General features: G+C 39.8%; 1 protein-coding gene across 1 annotated transcript in view; it reads left to right on the forward strand.

Moving 5' to 3' along the window:
• LOC104542716 (cullin-4B) overlaps nt 1-4738 on the forward strand; it is a gene marked incomplete at its 5' end in the record, with an annotated part of 12866 nt that extends 8128 nt beyond the window's left edge. The window contains 7 exons of the mRNA XM_010187109.1: nt 511-596; nt 1368-1475; nt 1741-1854; nt 2869-2974; nt 3050-3222; nt 3781-3933; nt 4336-4738. Of these exons, the coding sequence (XP_010185411.1) occupies nt 511-596; nt 1368-1475; nt 1741-1854; nt 2869-2974; nt 3050-3222; nt 3781-3933; nt 4336-4431 (836 nt within the window). The remainder of the gene's footprint in view (nt 1-510; nt 597-1367; nt 1476-1740; nt 1855-2868; nt 2975-3049; nt 3223-3780; nt 3934-4335) is intronic.
• Nucleotides 4739-16087: the final 11349 nt, after the last annotated feature.

Below are 16087 nucleotides of genomic sequence, written 5' to 3' on the forward strand. Positions count from 1 at the left end.
TGAATATATCAGTGATGTGCCTAGAGAACTTGAGGATGACTTATTATTTGCTCCATATAAAGTCTGAAACATGAAGCTGCCGGCTAGCATTCTTCTAGTCTGGTCTTCACTATTTCATGGGATGGCATGGTAAGAGTAGGATTTTTTTAATTTTTTTTTTTTTTTTTTTAGAACTCGATCTTGTTCTGCCATCAAGAGACAGTTTGGCAGACAGCTGATAGGGATTGGAATTGTTGTCTAAATGATAGGTTACCAGTGGAGTCCTGGGATGAACAGTCGCATCCACGTGGAAAAACAATTGGGTTGCAAAATAGCTGCCACATTAAAACATTTTCCCCTTTTCTTGTTTATAGCTTTATTCTGTATCCTAATTAGAATCCAGGTCTTTATGTAAGAACATACTGAAATAGGTCATCTTGCTTCAGAGTACATTCTGATCTTTAGAATAACTACTCTGTGGTGCTGAAAATAGACAAGATCAATTTAAGATATAAGTTTTCTCTCTTATAGAATGTGGAGCTGCTTTCACCAGCAAACTTGAAGGAATGTTTAAAGATATGGAGCTTTCAAAAGACATAATGATACAATTTAAACAGGTACTGTGGGAAGGCCTGCTGTGGCCACTTGATTTACTTGCTTTTTGAATGACTTGTTCTCATAAAGTCTACCAAGGGTGCAGAATGTCTTCAGATGTAAACACTTCTACTGTAATTGAGTTAAACTCCTTTTGAATTATTCCAGTTGTCTGTAATGCTTTTTCACTACAGAGAAAAGAACTTTGGTGATTGCTTTCAAAAGGAGTGGACAAAAGCCCAACTAGGAAAACAGTCTCTACTGAAAATCAGTCAGAATCTATTTCTTAATTCTGTGCTGTCTGTGCTTTTGAAAATTTTACTGAATTTGTTAATCGTTTTGCTGAACAACAACAAAAAAAGTAAGAAGCTTCTTAAAAACAAACAAATACCACTCCCACAGTAATAAAAGAAGAATTGTAAACTTACAAATCATTTTAACACCAGTTCTAAGACACTTTTAACAACACTGTATTCTGATGGACTGCCTTGTAAGTTTTTGCTCATTAGTTACAAGCAAATTTTAACGTTCTTTCCTCCATTCACACATACCTAGGTACATCTTCACGTCAGCCTGCTAAAACACTTCTTTTGCTGTTTTCTTCCTGTATGGAAGTGCCTTTAGAACTTCAGAAGAATGCTTTTTCTTACTTTTCTTGTATGTAACTCGGAGTTTATATAGCAAACACATATGGTCACGTGTCTCTGCTCTCATAATGCCTATTCTAACTAACTTTTCAGTTCTACCTGAAATATGTTCAATAAACATTGCTTTTACTTTGTTTTTTTCTGCAGTATATGCAAAATCAGAATGTACCTGGCAACATTGAACTAACAGTGAATATTCTGACTATGGGTTATTGGCCAACCTACGTGCCTATGGAGGTCCATTTGCCCCCAGAGGTAATGAATATAGATGGACCATAGCAAGTATCAGCTTATCAGTAATGCGTCTTCATATCAACTGCAGCTTGCTTTTAAATATGCATGTAATCTCTAGAAAGAAATGCAGAAGTGTCTTTTTAAAATAAAGTTTGTTTTATTTTCTTGCAATTCCCTTCATCTTTCTAAGCCTTTATTTAAGGCTTATTGGATTGTGGAGGAGGGAAGGATGCTTTTAAAGTAGAAATTGTGTTTTAGTGTTTTGGGTTTTTTTTTTCTTTTTTAGATGGTAAAACTGCAGGAGATTTTCAAGACCTTTTATTTAGGCAAACACAGTGGTAGGAAACTTCAGTGGCAGTCAACACTAGGACACTGTGTACTAAAAGCAGAATTTAAAGAGGTGAGTGTATTGCTTCTCTTTGCTGATTCCGAGTCTGGGTTGTACCTTAGGGATACATTGAGCAGCTTTTTTCTGCTATGATGGAAAACTTCGCCCTGTTTTTGCAATTACTTTTAACCTTTGACCTGTTGCTATCATTTCCAGAGTCAGTAGTTTCTGAAATAGATGTATTGAAGTCTAAGAAGATGCATCCTATTTCTGTATTGGTGGAAAAAGAAAAAAAAAAAAACGTTGGTTACTGCCTGGGGAAAATACCCAGTGGGTTTATTTCCATATTAAAAATGGCACTAATTCTTATACTAGAGAGGGAAAAAAAAAGGGAGGCTGTGTTCCATAGATGACCTTCATCTGACAGCATTAAGCGTATTTATAGAAAGCTTTTCACTGCTGAAATAAAGAAAAGGTTTCAATTGTACAAGAACTCAGCTGTTTTTAAAGGGCTTCAAATTATTTCACTTCAGCATTTCTTCAGGAGCACAAATATAATTCAAGAAAATTCCTCTTGGAATAGGAATGCTTACCAGTTCTGTTTTTCTGAAAAAATGTTAATGGTAAAACAAGTATTATCAAACTCGGTTATTTCAAAGATCTTGTAGTTCCTAATACTGTGTTTCTTAAACTGATGTTTGTGTTACACTTTTATGTAAAGGTCTTTCGAATTGTAACTTTAAGCACTGAGTTCTTTGAGATTTGTCTTGAGTAAGTTGATGCATATCTTGGGCGAGTTTGGTCACTGGATATAATAGTCTAACTTTCTGACCTCTAGTTTATTCTGTATATCATAGTAAACAGAAGGTGACCGGTAACTTTTATTCTTTCATATTCCCAAACATGAAAGAATAACAATCACATTCTTTCAGTGAAATAATTGACGTACAAGAGTTCCTCACCACCCCTACCTCCAAAAGGGGAAAAAAAAAAACGCAAAAAAGTAACAACCAAAAAAACCTCAAAAACCACAGCAGCGACAACAAAAACCAACCTAGTGATGTCTGTTAATTTCCCTTGTGACAGGGCAAAAAAGAACTTCAAGTCTCCTTGTTCCAGACACTGGTGCTGCTCATGTTTAATGAAGGGGAGGAGTTCAGTTTAGAGGAGATAAAACAAGCCACTGGGATAGGTTGGTATTGAAAACAGCTGACTCCTTCCAAGTGTTCCTACTAAAGAAAACCTAAACAACTTGTTTCTGCTTTAGAGGATGGAGAGCTGAGGAGGACACTTCAATCTCTGGCTTGTGGCAAAGCCAGAGTACTGACTAAAAGCCCGAAAGGCAAAGATGTGGAAGATGGTGATAAATTCACATGTAATGATGATTTCAGACATAAGCTCTTCAGGATAAAGATCAACCAAATTCAGATGAAAGAAACGGTATATTCTTTTTAATCCTCTGGGGTTTAGATTCTTGGGTTAAGTATCTTGTTGCCTGCTCATTTACAAGTTTTTTTTCCTCTAGGTTGTAATGTACATGCTGATTTTTTTTGTAAAAGTTACGTGTATAATTTGGGTGACAGCATAGACCTAAGAGTGCAAATTTAAATGTATGCTTCCATACTTACTTAGACACCAGTGACGTTAGATGTCCCTAAATAAGGTTGCTTAAGAGAAGTTCCAATTAATGAATGTTCTTTTCACCCTTGATCATTCTCTGGAGCTTTACTGAATGGTTTGTGAACTAGAAACAAGTCCACAGTTAGTTTTTCCTGATAGCCAGCCAGTGTAAAATGTGTGCAAATACTTTAATTTCTTGTGCAAGTGGTTTGGGTTTCTTTATAAAGACAATTGGTCTTCATATTTCTAAAGGATTTATGTCAAATACTTGACAGCAGACATTTTACTGCCTTACACTGAGAGTTGCCTTAGAGATACGAAGAATTGTTTTGACAGTCCTAGCATTCTCTTTAAAACTTTTCTAAATGGATCCTTCAGGTAGAGGAACAGGCAAGCACTACAGAGAGAGTATTCCAGGACCGGCAGTACCAGATTGATGCTGCAATTGTACGAATCATGAAGATGCGCAAGACACTGAGTCATAACCTGCTTGTGTCGGAGGTCTACAACCAGCTTAAATTCCCAGTAAAGGTGTAGTACTGATTTTTCTTCTTCTAAAACTTCATTGTTTCTTTTTATATTCCCTGGCATCTCAAACAGTTAAGCAGTGCTTCTGTCTACAACATGCATCTTTTTACTCTTAGGAAGGACAAAACCTCACTTTTAGGAACTTTTAAAGTGCCAGTTGCATTCATTTATCTGAATATTACCTCAGGCTTTTAGTAAGTTAATAAAACCTATTACCGAAGGCTTTCAGAACTGGAGTCTTAGCAGTAACTGTGAAGTTAGGTGGTTTTGTATGCTGTTCTTGCATTTAGGTGTTCTGTTTCCTCAGCCATCTTAAACAGTATGAATATTTGCCTTAAGTAGAAAGAAAGAACCAAGAAACATTGACTGCAAAGTAATAATGCTGGTATCTCTTTTATTTTACAGCCTGCTGACCTTAAGAAGAGAATAGAATCCTTAATTGACAGGGACTATATGGAAAGAGATAAAGAAAACCCGAATCAGTACAACTATATTGCATAAACGTGTTGGCCTTTGTTTTACTGCACACTTGGTGTCATACACAGTTGCCAGTGGATAAACTAGCCTGTTGATCCTGTTAATTGACTTTTCATACTACCGATGATTGAATGAAAGCAATGTAATGGAAAGGTATAGTAGAGTGGACTTCTTTCAGTGGTTAACATGCCCACTTAAAGAGTACTATTTACATTTTAAGAAGAATGCTGTTGAACTCTTTGCATGTTATTTAGTAAGATGTGCAGAAAGCTGAAAGAAAGTACCTGGTCTTTGTGATTTCATTTGTCTCTGGGTCTGAAGAGGAGTCCCTTGATATATGACAGATGTCTTTCACACTTTTAAATGGAAACAGAAGGTTAATTAATATAAGAAAATAGCCTTTAAAATGCTTAAACTGCATGCAAACTTTTTAACATTTACTGTACAGAATGCATTTCAGTTCGTAACATACCATTGGTTTGGTTGATGCCCACACTTGGATTTTTCCTTGAGGGAGGCAAAATGGGGAATAGGCCAAGCCATGCTTATTACTGATCTAATGGGAAATATTCTTCGTCACAATTAAGACAAAATGGTACCAATATAAAGTGATGTATAAAGTTTGCAGTGTGGGCATATATACTGTATATACGAACACCATTCTTAAATAACTGCTACAACAAAACAGGTTCAGATTAGATTTATATGGCTTGCCTAGAAGACTTAGTGTTCACCTTTGGGAATTTTAAGCATAAAACAGCCATAATGGAAAAAGTGACAGTTCTTACTAGTCATGGGTAGGAGGCCTTCACCTCTTGGCAGCAATACTCTAGAAAAGAGAATCTATTTACAGATACCTATGAAAAGCCACACTGTTCTTGTGGTACAGCTGTAAGAACAAAAATTACAAACGGATTTTAATACTTGTTTTGCTTTGCAACATTCTAAACTTGAACTAACCTCAAGGTTTAGACAGGGCAGCTCTTCTCAGACTGCCCTGCTTTGGATTGCTTTAACTTAAAGCTTTAAGAACTCAGCCCTAGATGTGGCAGGCCTCCTAGAACCCAGAAGCCTACCTCTCATATAGAAAGTTAGGTATTGCTACAAGGCATCTAAAATATATTTTCTTAGATGACCAGAGAGCATTCTTTGCATCTTTATAAGACATGGGAGAATAAGTCACTTGAATGTAGAGCTTTGTTTCAACATTTTTTTATTGCTATAGCAGCATGTGCCAGGAATATATGGAGAAAAAAAAGTGTCATCAGAAAAGGTAACTCCTTCAGGTAACAGTTCTTCCTTACCCAGCCAGGATTTAGACCTATGATCAGCTGTGTTGCAGAGCACAATGAAAAACCTCATCCTCTTTCAGGCACTGATAGTCCTGGGACATACGAGATATTTCTTGGAAGCAAGATAGTACTTTTGTTTAATAGTGGTGTAACTTAGCTCTCTATGATCTACAACTTTTATCACTGTGATCCCACATTCAGGGGTATGCATGTGTGAGAGAGGGGGGGTGTGTGTGTGTGTGTGTGTGTGTATTTTGCATGTGATGCATCCCATCCTTCCTGCTTTTTTTGATCTGTTTAATTCCATATTTTCTCTAGCTGTGTTTTCTCTCAAACTCTTTTATATGCAGTCCTCAGCTGACAGATGAAGCAGATGTTTTTTCTCCTACTAAATTATTTGCTATCACCCTCGACTAACTGTCATACAGCTCTGTGATCTGTAGAAAACCTACCTTATCCTTTGACACTATTGCAACATAACCACTGGTAGACATCCAGGACCACCCTTGCCTCTGTAAGAAAAATAACTAACAGAGTTATCTGGTAAGAAACTTGAAGGCTGCTCCTGCAAATCTTCTAGTATTAGTTCAAATACAGATCCCCTGGGGAGGAAAGAATTACCCAGCCAAAAAAACTCCAACCTTCTGTATTTTGCATTCAGTGCTCCTTTTTCTTGTATGTATTTTTTATCTTTAGCCAATAAAAGATTCCTTTTTAAAAGGCATTTTGGAGAAGGAGCATAAAACTTAACTCTTTGGGAGACAGAAGACAGTGAATATCAGTATTGAACTGGTTCCGTTCAGTCTGTAGCACATAAATTTAACACCACTACATGTTTAAAATACCCGTTCTGGTAAAATCCTCCCCCATTAGACAAGTGTGTTGCATTCAGTCAAACTATCTGGAAAGGTCTGAAGTTTTATTTTATTTTTATCCCATCCATTTCAGTAACTCAAATGTGGAAAATATATAGAAAAAGTCCTCAAATCTCATCAGACTTCCATGATCTGAGGCAAACCCGAAGCAGCGATCTAGTTAAAGCAACCCAAAGAACAGACGACTTTGAGAGCCCTGGGCTAGGCTGAGAGGGAGGGTGAGAGAGAGAGGGGAGAAGGCTTCTCCTTGTATCTTCACAAGTTTTCCCCAGGAACTTGTTCATCTCTTCTGCTAAGGTCTTGCTCATTCCTGGTTAATGACAAAGCTGCAGCTAAGATTTATTATCCAGCCGTACAACTCTGCGACTTCTTGCTGGGATCATGTGCCTGCCTATTGAGCCATATATATCTCTGTAAGAAAAAAATTAAAGTGGGCTCGGACCACAACTCATCTGGCTATAACACAGCTTGTCTGTTTGGCCACACATTTTAAATCTTGACTCTTGCATGCAGTTTATAGCACCTTGTTCATAAGAAATTGCAGTTTATTCTTAGAAATATATATTTTAGGTTTTTTAATCTTTATACCCATAAATGGACTATTTTTTTGTCTTGGCTGGTTTAAACAGTGACCATTTTGTTTAAATGCTGTAATTGCAAACGTGTTGTAAACGTTGTTTTGTTCCATAGTTTACACAAAGGTGCCAAAGTAAATAGTAAATAAATAAAAAAAAACCCTAGCAAATTGTTAAATTGCTTTAGCTGTTCTTCATATTTTGGTCTCTGCTCTTTTTTTTTTTTTTGTCAGTCTTTCAGGTTTTCCTAGACATATCATTTGCCCTAATGCTTTCTTTAAAAGAAATAAAGTGCATCTGAAGAAATGTTCAAACACCACTTTTTTAGTGATTTCATACAGTAGGAAGAATATTTTATTTAAAACGTTACACTAAAATTGTAAGAGTACAGCAGCATTCAAAAATGTAATATACTTTTTGTATAACAGTTCTTCAGAGTATGTCTGGAGTGGGGCGAAACAAAAACTAACCCTGTTACTTTTCAGAAGCCTCTTCACTCGGCTACCAGAATATAAAATTGTGCTTTTTCACTGCATCAAAAAGTTACAGTTTACGCAGACTTGCAAACAGGGCATGTATCCTTCGATGCAAAAAGCAGCAGAACCTTTTTTATGTTTCATAAGTCTGATATGGGTACAGAGAGTCTTTCTTAAGTTGGTAAATAATGTAAATACATGTCCTTTCAGAGAGTGAGTCTGTTATCTAGGTATTTTGTGTCATTTAATAAATATTAAACAGTTTTGTGTTGATAAACTCTTATGTGTAAAATGCCTTCTTACTCAGAAGTTCTGTATGTTTGGCTTACTAATGTTTGTGGCTTCTTTAAATTCTTTAGCTTGTGCTTTGATAGCAAAATACCTGTTTGCTACTTAAATATAATAATTAGTAGTTTCTTCATTCAGTCATTAAAATCCTTTACGTTTTCTAAGTGGCTTCCATTCCTGAAGTTTGTTTTGGTTTGTTTGTTTTTAACTTAAGTCTTCTACAAGGTTATTGGAAGAGAAGGATCCTTGCAAACTGTGAATCAGGATTAGAATGTGTAGAAGTGCCAGAAATGGTCCAAAAATGCCAAAGGTGGCCGCTTGTTCTAGTAGAGGCGGCTACGCTCCTGCCGTACGATTATTCCTTGTCTCCCAGTAAAGTTAGTCATTTTTCTTAATAGCTCTGGTACAATTTTTGAAGTACAAAGGACAGGCCTGGACAGGGAATGTGCTTCTGTTATTGATGGCTGACCGGGCCTTTCTTTTTCTTGAGCCATTTGGAACCACTAGACTAAATGTGAGCAGAATTTGTCTGAATTCCTTCTGCCCAGCCTTTCCTGGTGCAGGCGTTCTGAGGACTTCGTAGAGCATTTTGATTTTGCTTTCTGAGCTCTGGTGGGGTGGTTTGGAAACGCAGAACGGCTGTAGTGAAGCAAGAGCTGACCCTCCAGACTGATCTCTGTTGAGGGCTTGCATGTACTGCAGGGAGGCTGACCCCGCACGGCACTCGTAAGGTTTTAAATAGGAATGGTAAATGTCTTCTGATAATACTTTTCATTTCTGCTACTGTATGTAGTTCAATGCACATTACTGTACTTTCTCCTGATTTTGAGGGAAACTGGTGCCAAATTAAAGATGGTAGCTTTGGATTTATTTATTTATTTTTTTACTTTTAAAGGGGCAAGAGCTTGTAGACATACTGTCGTATTTAGAAAATGAACACCTCAAAACTTACTTGAGGGGTTGAGAGACATTGGACCCCGTGCAGAGGGTATCTTGTAGAATATGGGGTTAACTGGGAAGAGCAGTGGATGTTGATCAGCCTGCAATGGAGCAGGTTTTTCTTCTGGTTGAGTAACTGCTCCCTGATACAAGGTATCTTTAAAATGAGTCTTCTCTCCCTGCTGCTTATGGAGAAACAAGCATAAGGATATAAGAAGAAAAATATCTTTGAAAATTAATTTTCTAAAATCAGTAAGACATTGCATCACTGTAGATAAACCCTTTTCTTAAGCTTAAGAAAAGCTCACATCCAGCAAATACTAAATTTTATTGATTGTTATGGATTTGCACACACGGGACACTGTAACAGAGTCTGACCCTAGGATCGCACTGAGAATGCCAAGGCCGAGCGGAGGTTTCCAATTGGCATTTTATCAGTTCTCGGGTTACAGCTCAAGCTGGGTGCCTCAGGATAGGAGACCCCTACCCCAATTCACACCTCTGAATTACATCCATACCACCCATCGCTGGATCCCCAAATCAAATCTCTTCATTTTGGTCAGTGGTCTCTTGATTTCTTACTGGTTTTCACTGTTGCTGGACTGGACTTCTGAAATGACTTCATTCTCTTGGAATTGCCCCTCTGGTCCTTATCTTCATTCCGCTCCTATCCACTGGATTCAGTGAGTTCTTTGTTAGCAGCATTAGTTTTATCAAAAGTTTATGCTTGGTCAGCTCTTGGGGCCTAAGGCCTCAGCTACTTCAGATGCTAACACTAAGGCACTAATGCTAAATGAGATTATTCAGAGAGAACACAGTTAATCAAATTTCTTCTATAACACTGATGCTAGTTCTTTAGCTTACTCCTTAAAACAATCAGTTGTTTGTCAGCTTGAAACACCTGCATTTTACAGCTGGAGGAAAACCGGAATGTCACTAGGTACTTCTGTGTTAAAATGCCCGAGTAAACTTGCTTTTGCCATGAAACTTTTTCTTTTCAGAAAAGTTTAAGTGTAGAGGTTCTGCTTCATCTAATTATATTTTCAGTAATAGAGAAGCTGCAGTAGCTGCTTTTCCTGTAGATCCAATGTTTAGATGCTTTATGCCACTAAGGCACACAGACGGTCAGGCACATCAGACTCTGCTACTGCCCAGCCCACTGCAGGGCTCAAGGGCTGCGATGCTGCTTTGCAAAGCTTAGTCACTGTGGCTTTGCAAATAGAGGAGGGCTGGTATGCAAGTAAATTGCATTTAAGATTATATGGAATAGTTTTCTTTGTACCATTTGGAGTGGCCAGTAGTTTTAATACAACACGAAATATCACTGCTGGATTATTAGCAAGATGTTCACTTAATGTGTAGCTATTTTCCCCTCCCAGCCCAAACCTCATATAAAACTATCACAATGCATGTTCTGTTTTACCCTTGTGTAGTCTTTGAAGCTTGATGCCTATCTGAGAACAATTTGTTACCATGGTCATAAACAGGTACCTTTTTCAAATGCAGTTCCTTAACTGTAGCAAGAAAATCTCTCAGTCAGTCCTAGTTTCATGCTCAGAGCAAGGCTGCTCAACTAATTTTCACTAAAGGCTGGGCAAGACACTGTGCAGATCAAGTTCTGCCAGGTATGTGCTGTGGAGGAGGTACAGCTTTCAGGCATGCGATGGGAACAAAGATTACAAAATGCAGCCTTTGCAGAGGTGAGCTGGAGCCCTGTCACTGTGCGGGTACAGCAAGCTCATAGGCTGCAGCCAGGGAGTGGGTCAGGCTCGCTCCTCCAGAGAACCGGTTTTGCAACCGAAGGGCTGTGACTGTGCTGCTTGCAGAGCTGGTACTGCCTGTGTGTCCCTTCAGTTTCTTCCCTTTCATTCCTGTGGCTGCTGCTTCAATTCCTAGCTCCAAAAGCACAAAGCAGACACACAACCTCAGACTGAAGAAAGATCGTTCACTGGAAGAGATTTGTTGCTCAGGACAAGGCGTTAGCTCAGGGTTTGCCGGACCTGGTTCCACACCTGTCAGAGCTGGCAACTCTGCCATATACCATAGGCGCTACGTATACCATCTGCCGTGATGTGCTCTCTGTAAAAGGGTATGTGATGTTACTTGAGGTCATAAGGGATCCAGTACCACTGAAGTCCTGCAGTTAAAATATCCAGATATGAAAATGACTGTATAATACATCTCCCAACCCTGTATTTTAAATCCAACTTCCTAAAGCTGAAGTTTCTCAGAAAAAGCTACAGTTACCACATCTTTCATAAGAGTTGGAAGTGGGAGATGCCTCATGTGCAGAGCTAGTCATTTTCACAAAATAATTTCTGCTCTGAAGCTGACAGATGTCTCTCCAGCAAGTTAGAAATGTATGTTGAAAAAAAACCCACAAAATGAGAGTATTGACATTTTTCTACTTTGCTGTTGCAAGCCCAAAGACTGTACTGAGTGGTCAATCCAACAAGTTTTTCTCACGTTAAACAGATCCACATCTAGAATTAGTTTGGTGTGACTCACAAAACATAAATCTGATCTGCTGCCACATGTTAATGCAATCCAGCAACCGTCACACCCAGCAGCAGCTGGAAATGCTCCTGAGCACAACAGGGCACCCCAACACCCATGGCACCACCTCGCCCTGCATCCAGGATGCCCGCAGTGGGACAGCAAAGCTGCACCAGCACCATGGCAAAGCCCAGCTCCTGCCTCGCATCCACCGCTCGATTAAAACAAGTTGTGGGTATATGAGTTGTTTTTATAACAGGCTTGTGAGAAACTCAGCCGCTTGTGCCTTTGCTTCTTCCTGCGAAGCTGGGAACGTGTTTTTCCAGCTGTGTCACAGCACGGGATTTCGGAGAGCATTTGCAGGAAGTTTTGCAGCTGCCTGCTGCCACCTGCTCTCTGATCGCTTCACCTCCCCACCCAGGTTTCTTTTTTTGGTATTTCACGTGATTGCCCCAGTCTTGACTCAGCAGTTTCCTGCAGCAGCATTTAATGGTTTGGTTTCCTACTACCACCTCCTCCAGAAACCCAGCAGCTCAAAAACACGGCCATCTGCTCAGAGCAATAGCGAACCACAGCTTTTGCACGTTTTAGATGATAAGTGATTTTTTTCTCAGAGCTAGCACAGCAGAGCTACTGGGAGTCACCCCTTTTCTACCACTGAGCCGGCTAGCATGTGCAGCTGAAGCACTGCAGATGTCACACTGTGCTGGACAAAGTATGGTCTTCATTACGGCATCCGGATCACAGCAGAACATTCCCCAGGCTACAAACTGGGGCTGCACGAGAAGGAAAAGTTTGGTGAATAGCTGTAATTCTCCCAGTTGCTGGCACAGTCCAAAGAAGGTTGGATTTGCTTACCTCTGCTAAGTGAAATCTGTGACCCCCCCCCGGCCAGCATTAATCTCTTCCTCTTTCCATCACTCCCATGTGAAACGGTACCAAACCCCTTCTCTGCCTCCTGGAAAGGAACAATTGTTTCTGCCATAATCTTGTCCCTGGGAAAAATACAGAAAATGCCCTGTTGTTCAAAGAGTCACCTAAAAGATTTAGTAAAAATACATAAGAATAAAGTAGTGATTACTGCATGTCCTAGGTATTCTCTCTTTCTTCTTTTTATCACAAGCTGTACTCTTCTCCACTAGGGATCAGAAACATTAAGTCTCTCGGTGCTTCATTAAACACTGGACACTTTGCTTCTGACCACGCACATCCATCAATTTTTGCAAGACCCAGGGTTAAGAATTGATTACAGATATAACATCTAACCAGCTGAAACTGCTAAAGGATTCACAAAGGTTTAAGCACATGCTAGGCACCAAGAATATGATGTGAATGAAAGTTACAGAACAGTCTATACATTTGAAATGAGACATGAATATATATTCATTGCTGAACCAAAGCCTTAAAAAGAAATAATATGGTTTTGCATATTTGTTCTCAGTATGTCAATACCTTCTTAAAACTACTGACATCAGACTAACTATAACATACAGTAAAACCAGGATCAGCTTGCCATCCATCGGTGGCTCCCAAAATCGTGCCAAATGAAAAATCATTTATCTCTAGTAAGCCAAAGGGCAAGGCATTGTCTCTGCATCACGGTAACCCATCATTCACACTTCTACCGTTAAAGGAAAACAGCTCAGTATAGGAGCTTGATCTTATGCTACTGAAGTCCAGCTATCTCATAAATGCTACCATTCTCCAAGACTGCCAAAATCAACACAGAAATTACTCATGATAAATAAGAAGCAGTGGATATTTGTTAGAGGTAGAATCCTACAAGTACTGAATACAATAGCTTTTCATGGAATTTAAGAGGAATTGGACAACATCTGACCCCATTCACTATTTTGGGTTTTTTTCCCCGAAGGAAAGCTGAAGGATTTGTTAAATGAGAGAGGAACAGTTTCATTTTGCTGCCACCAGAGCTACAAACACAAGACAGGCTTTGAGAACCATCCAAAAATTCCCTATTTAAGGAGAATAGTGCCAAAACCAAGCTTCTGTCAGTTGGCTGGACAAGAGGAGACTATCACCGTGCTGACAAAAGAGCGCATTTTTTTTAACAACCTTTTAACGCATTCAGATGACTGGAGTGTGTGGGCTTTGCTTGGGAAACTTCATCCCATACGTGACTGCAAGGTACCTGTACCAACTCCCTGCAGGTGGAATTTTGATCTCCCCAAGGGCTCCATGCAAGGGCAGAAACTCTTTGGGGCTGCCTCTTTCCTTCCTGCATTGTCGCTACGGTCAGCCTCGACGTACACAGACCACAGGCACATCAGTCCCTCCTGTAAAATTCTGTGACAGTGAAAATAAACCTCTGGTTCGTGGTCTCAGAATTCACACCTTTTCATCTTTCTATTAAGCTACTCCTATAGCCAGTTTGGCATTGACTTAACTGAAAGCAGGATGAGACCTTACATTGTATTTCCACAGCTCCAAGGGAGGCTCTCATTTATCTTGATTGATAGAACAAGCAAGGAGCAAGCCCCTGAATAAAAAGTGCATCTGCTAAGATCATGGTAAAATGATTTAATACCACAAAGTGCCCGTGGAAGGCAGTTATATGGCAGGCATGGACGGACAGGGAAACCAGGTGCAAAAAAAGAAAGATAATAATCTGTGTTCTGATATTAATGGTAGTGTTGCTCGTGAAAACCAATATATTTTTCATTATACCAACTTATATAAGCTACACTGCTCTTTTAATCCCACACCAGTTGCTGCTTTTATTCTGTTATTAAACAGAAACTGATTTGCTTGTTATGATAGCTGCCATATGAATTCTTTTCAAGCTCCACAAAATTAGCATAAAGGAAACAAGGTAATCAGTCTTCCTTTTACATCTGCAGAACATGGAGTCATTTTACAGTCTATTTCCTATGTGCAAGCAAGAGATCAGAATATTCAAGAACAAGGGGCTGTCTGAACATACCAATGTTTATAAATAAATTTCCATGTCCTGAAGTAAATGTTCCAGCTGATACAAAAGATGCCATTCTACCACACAAACTGCCTGGAACATACCAATCATTTTCTCCTCCTCCAATTAATTAAAGCCTAATGCAATGTCTCTCTCCTAATAGTCAAATCCTCTTAATGTAATTGCTCCTAACTCCCTGAGAAATTGTTTTTTAAAAAACAGAACTTTGCACTAAAACAGTGAAGCCTGAGGAAATTTAAAAGCCCCAGCAGCAAGACTCTCCTGAGCCTTTGAAATGCGCCTTTCTCTTTGTGGTGGAGCCGAGAAAGACAAAAGAGTTGCTGCTTTCAGAATTAATTGTTTTGTCTGTGCTGCTGTTACTGGATGCTCCCCCACAGCCTCCAGCAAGTGCTGGCTCAGTTATTAAAGTTCAGTTCAGTCAAGTTTTCAGTAATTTAAGCCCAAAGGTTAAATAAAAATTTTTTCTAAATATTTTGAAATTATATGAATTTTGACAGTCACATGCAATTATGCTTTAGAGAGATGCATGTGCAGATATGTAATACGCGTAAGTCAGTTCTAGGTGCAGTTATTAAGCACAAAAAGAAATACAAAGAAGCACTGAACGTGTTTGACCACACAAGCATTCGTGCATGGAACTCCCATTTGTATGACACACTGATGGTGGTCCTGACTTGACAGGTTTGGTTTTGTGATAGTCTTTGGAAAAGTATGGAATTGCAAGCATACAACTGAGAGTATTTAACTGACATTTATTCACTAATTGCATTATTTCAACTTTCTCAAGACTTTATAACTGCTTTCCTATCAACACTGTCTATACTCCCACTGTCTCACTGTTTCGGGTCAATGTGTATTAATGTCTTCTTCAAGGGCTTTCATTTTCTTCCCCCATGACTGGGAATGTCTCTTAGCACCTGATTATTCAACATGCTATGAGCAGTTCTCTCATAGCATCAGAAACAGGGATATGTTATTCCAGGAAGGCCCTTCCTTGCCGACTCTTGAGCTCCTGTCACCTCAGGCAGCTGAGCACCTGCTGCCATCTTCCTTTCTGTCTTCCAGCCTCCATCTCTTCTTGCCCATCTCCTCTTTCTCTGCCAAACCAGCCCATTATTTCTTTCCCCTCAATACACTCCAGTCTGCAATCCAGTGTCCATCATGTTCCAACCTCAAATCCACCAAGTTTCTTGTCTGCACCTCTTCTCCCCCCACACCCCCACCCTGCTGGTTCTCTTCTTCCTCATTTGTGCCAGGCAGCTTCTTTCCTCCCCCTCCTATCTGCTTCATGTTTTACATTTCAGCATCAATAAAAACGCAGCAAAGCGCCCCAGTTCTCAGTGCTGGTGCCAGCCTTCTCCCTGCCTTAGAGAGACCATTACTGGAAAGGTTTCTGCCCAGTCACGGCAGAGGCACAGTAGCCCAGAGAGCGTGGGACCATCTGTGGTTGGCCGTGGGTGATGTGGGAGGATGGACGTGGCAGTTGTGCCAGCCAGGGACATGGGCAGCTCACCCACCACCACCTGGGCCTGAACCATAGCCAGTTCCCCAGGGCAGACTAACCAGCCCCACATGGGAACCCAAGGCAGTGCTCTGCTGCTCCTGCACCACTGACTGAAATATTTAGATCAGTTTAGCCCATTCACCTCCCTTTTTATTTACTGTAAACATGGAAAATATCTGAATCCTTTTTTTGCAGGGAAACCCTCTGTATTAGACTTCTCTGAATGCGGATCTCTTCTCAGCTTTCTCAGCCTAGGGCAGCCCCACTGGAGAGACAGCAAAGACT

Source organism: Mesitornis unicolor, unplaced genomic scaffold, assembly GCF_000695765.1.
Source record: "Mesitornis unicolor isolate BGI_N332 unplaced genomic scaffold, ASM69576v1 scaffold45156, whole genome shotgun sequence".
NCBI lineage: Eukaryota > Metazoa > Chordata > Aves > Mesitornithiformes > Mesitornithidae > Mesitornis > Mesitornis unicolor.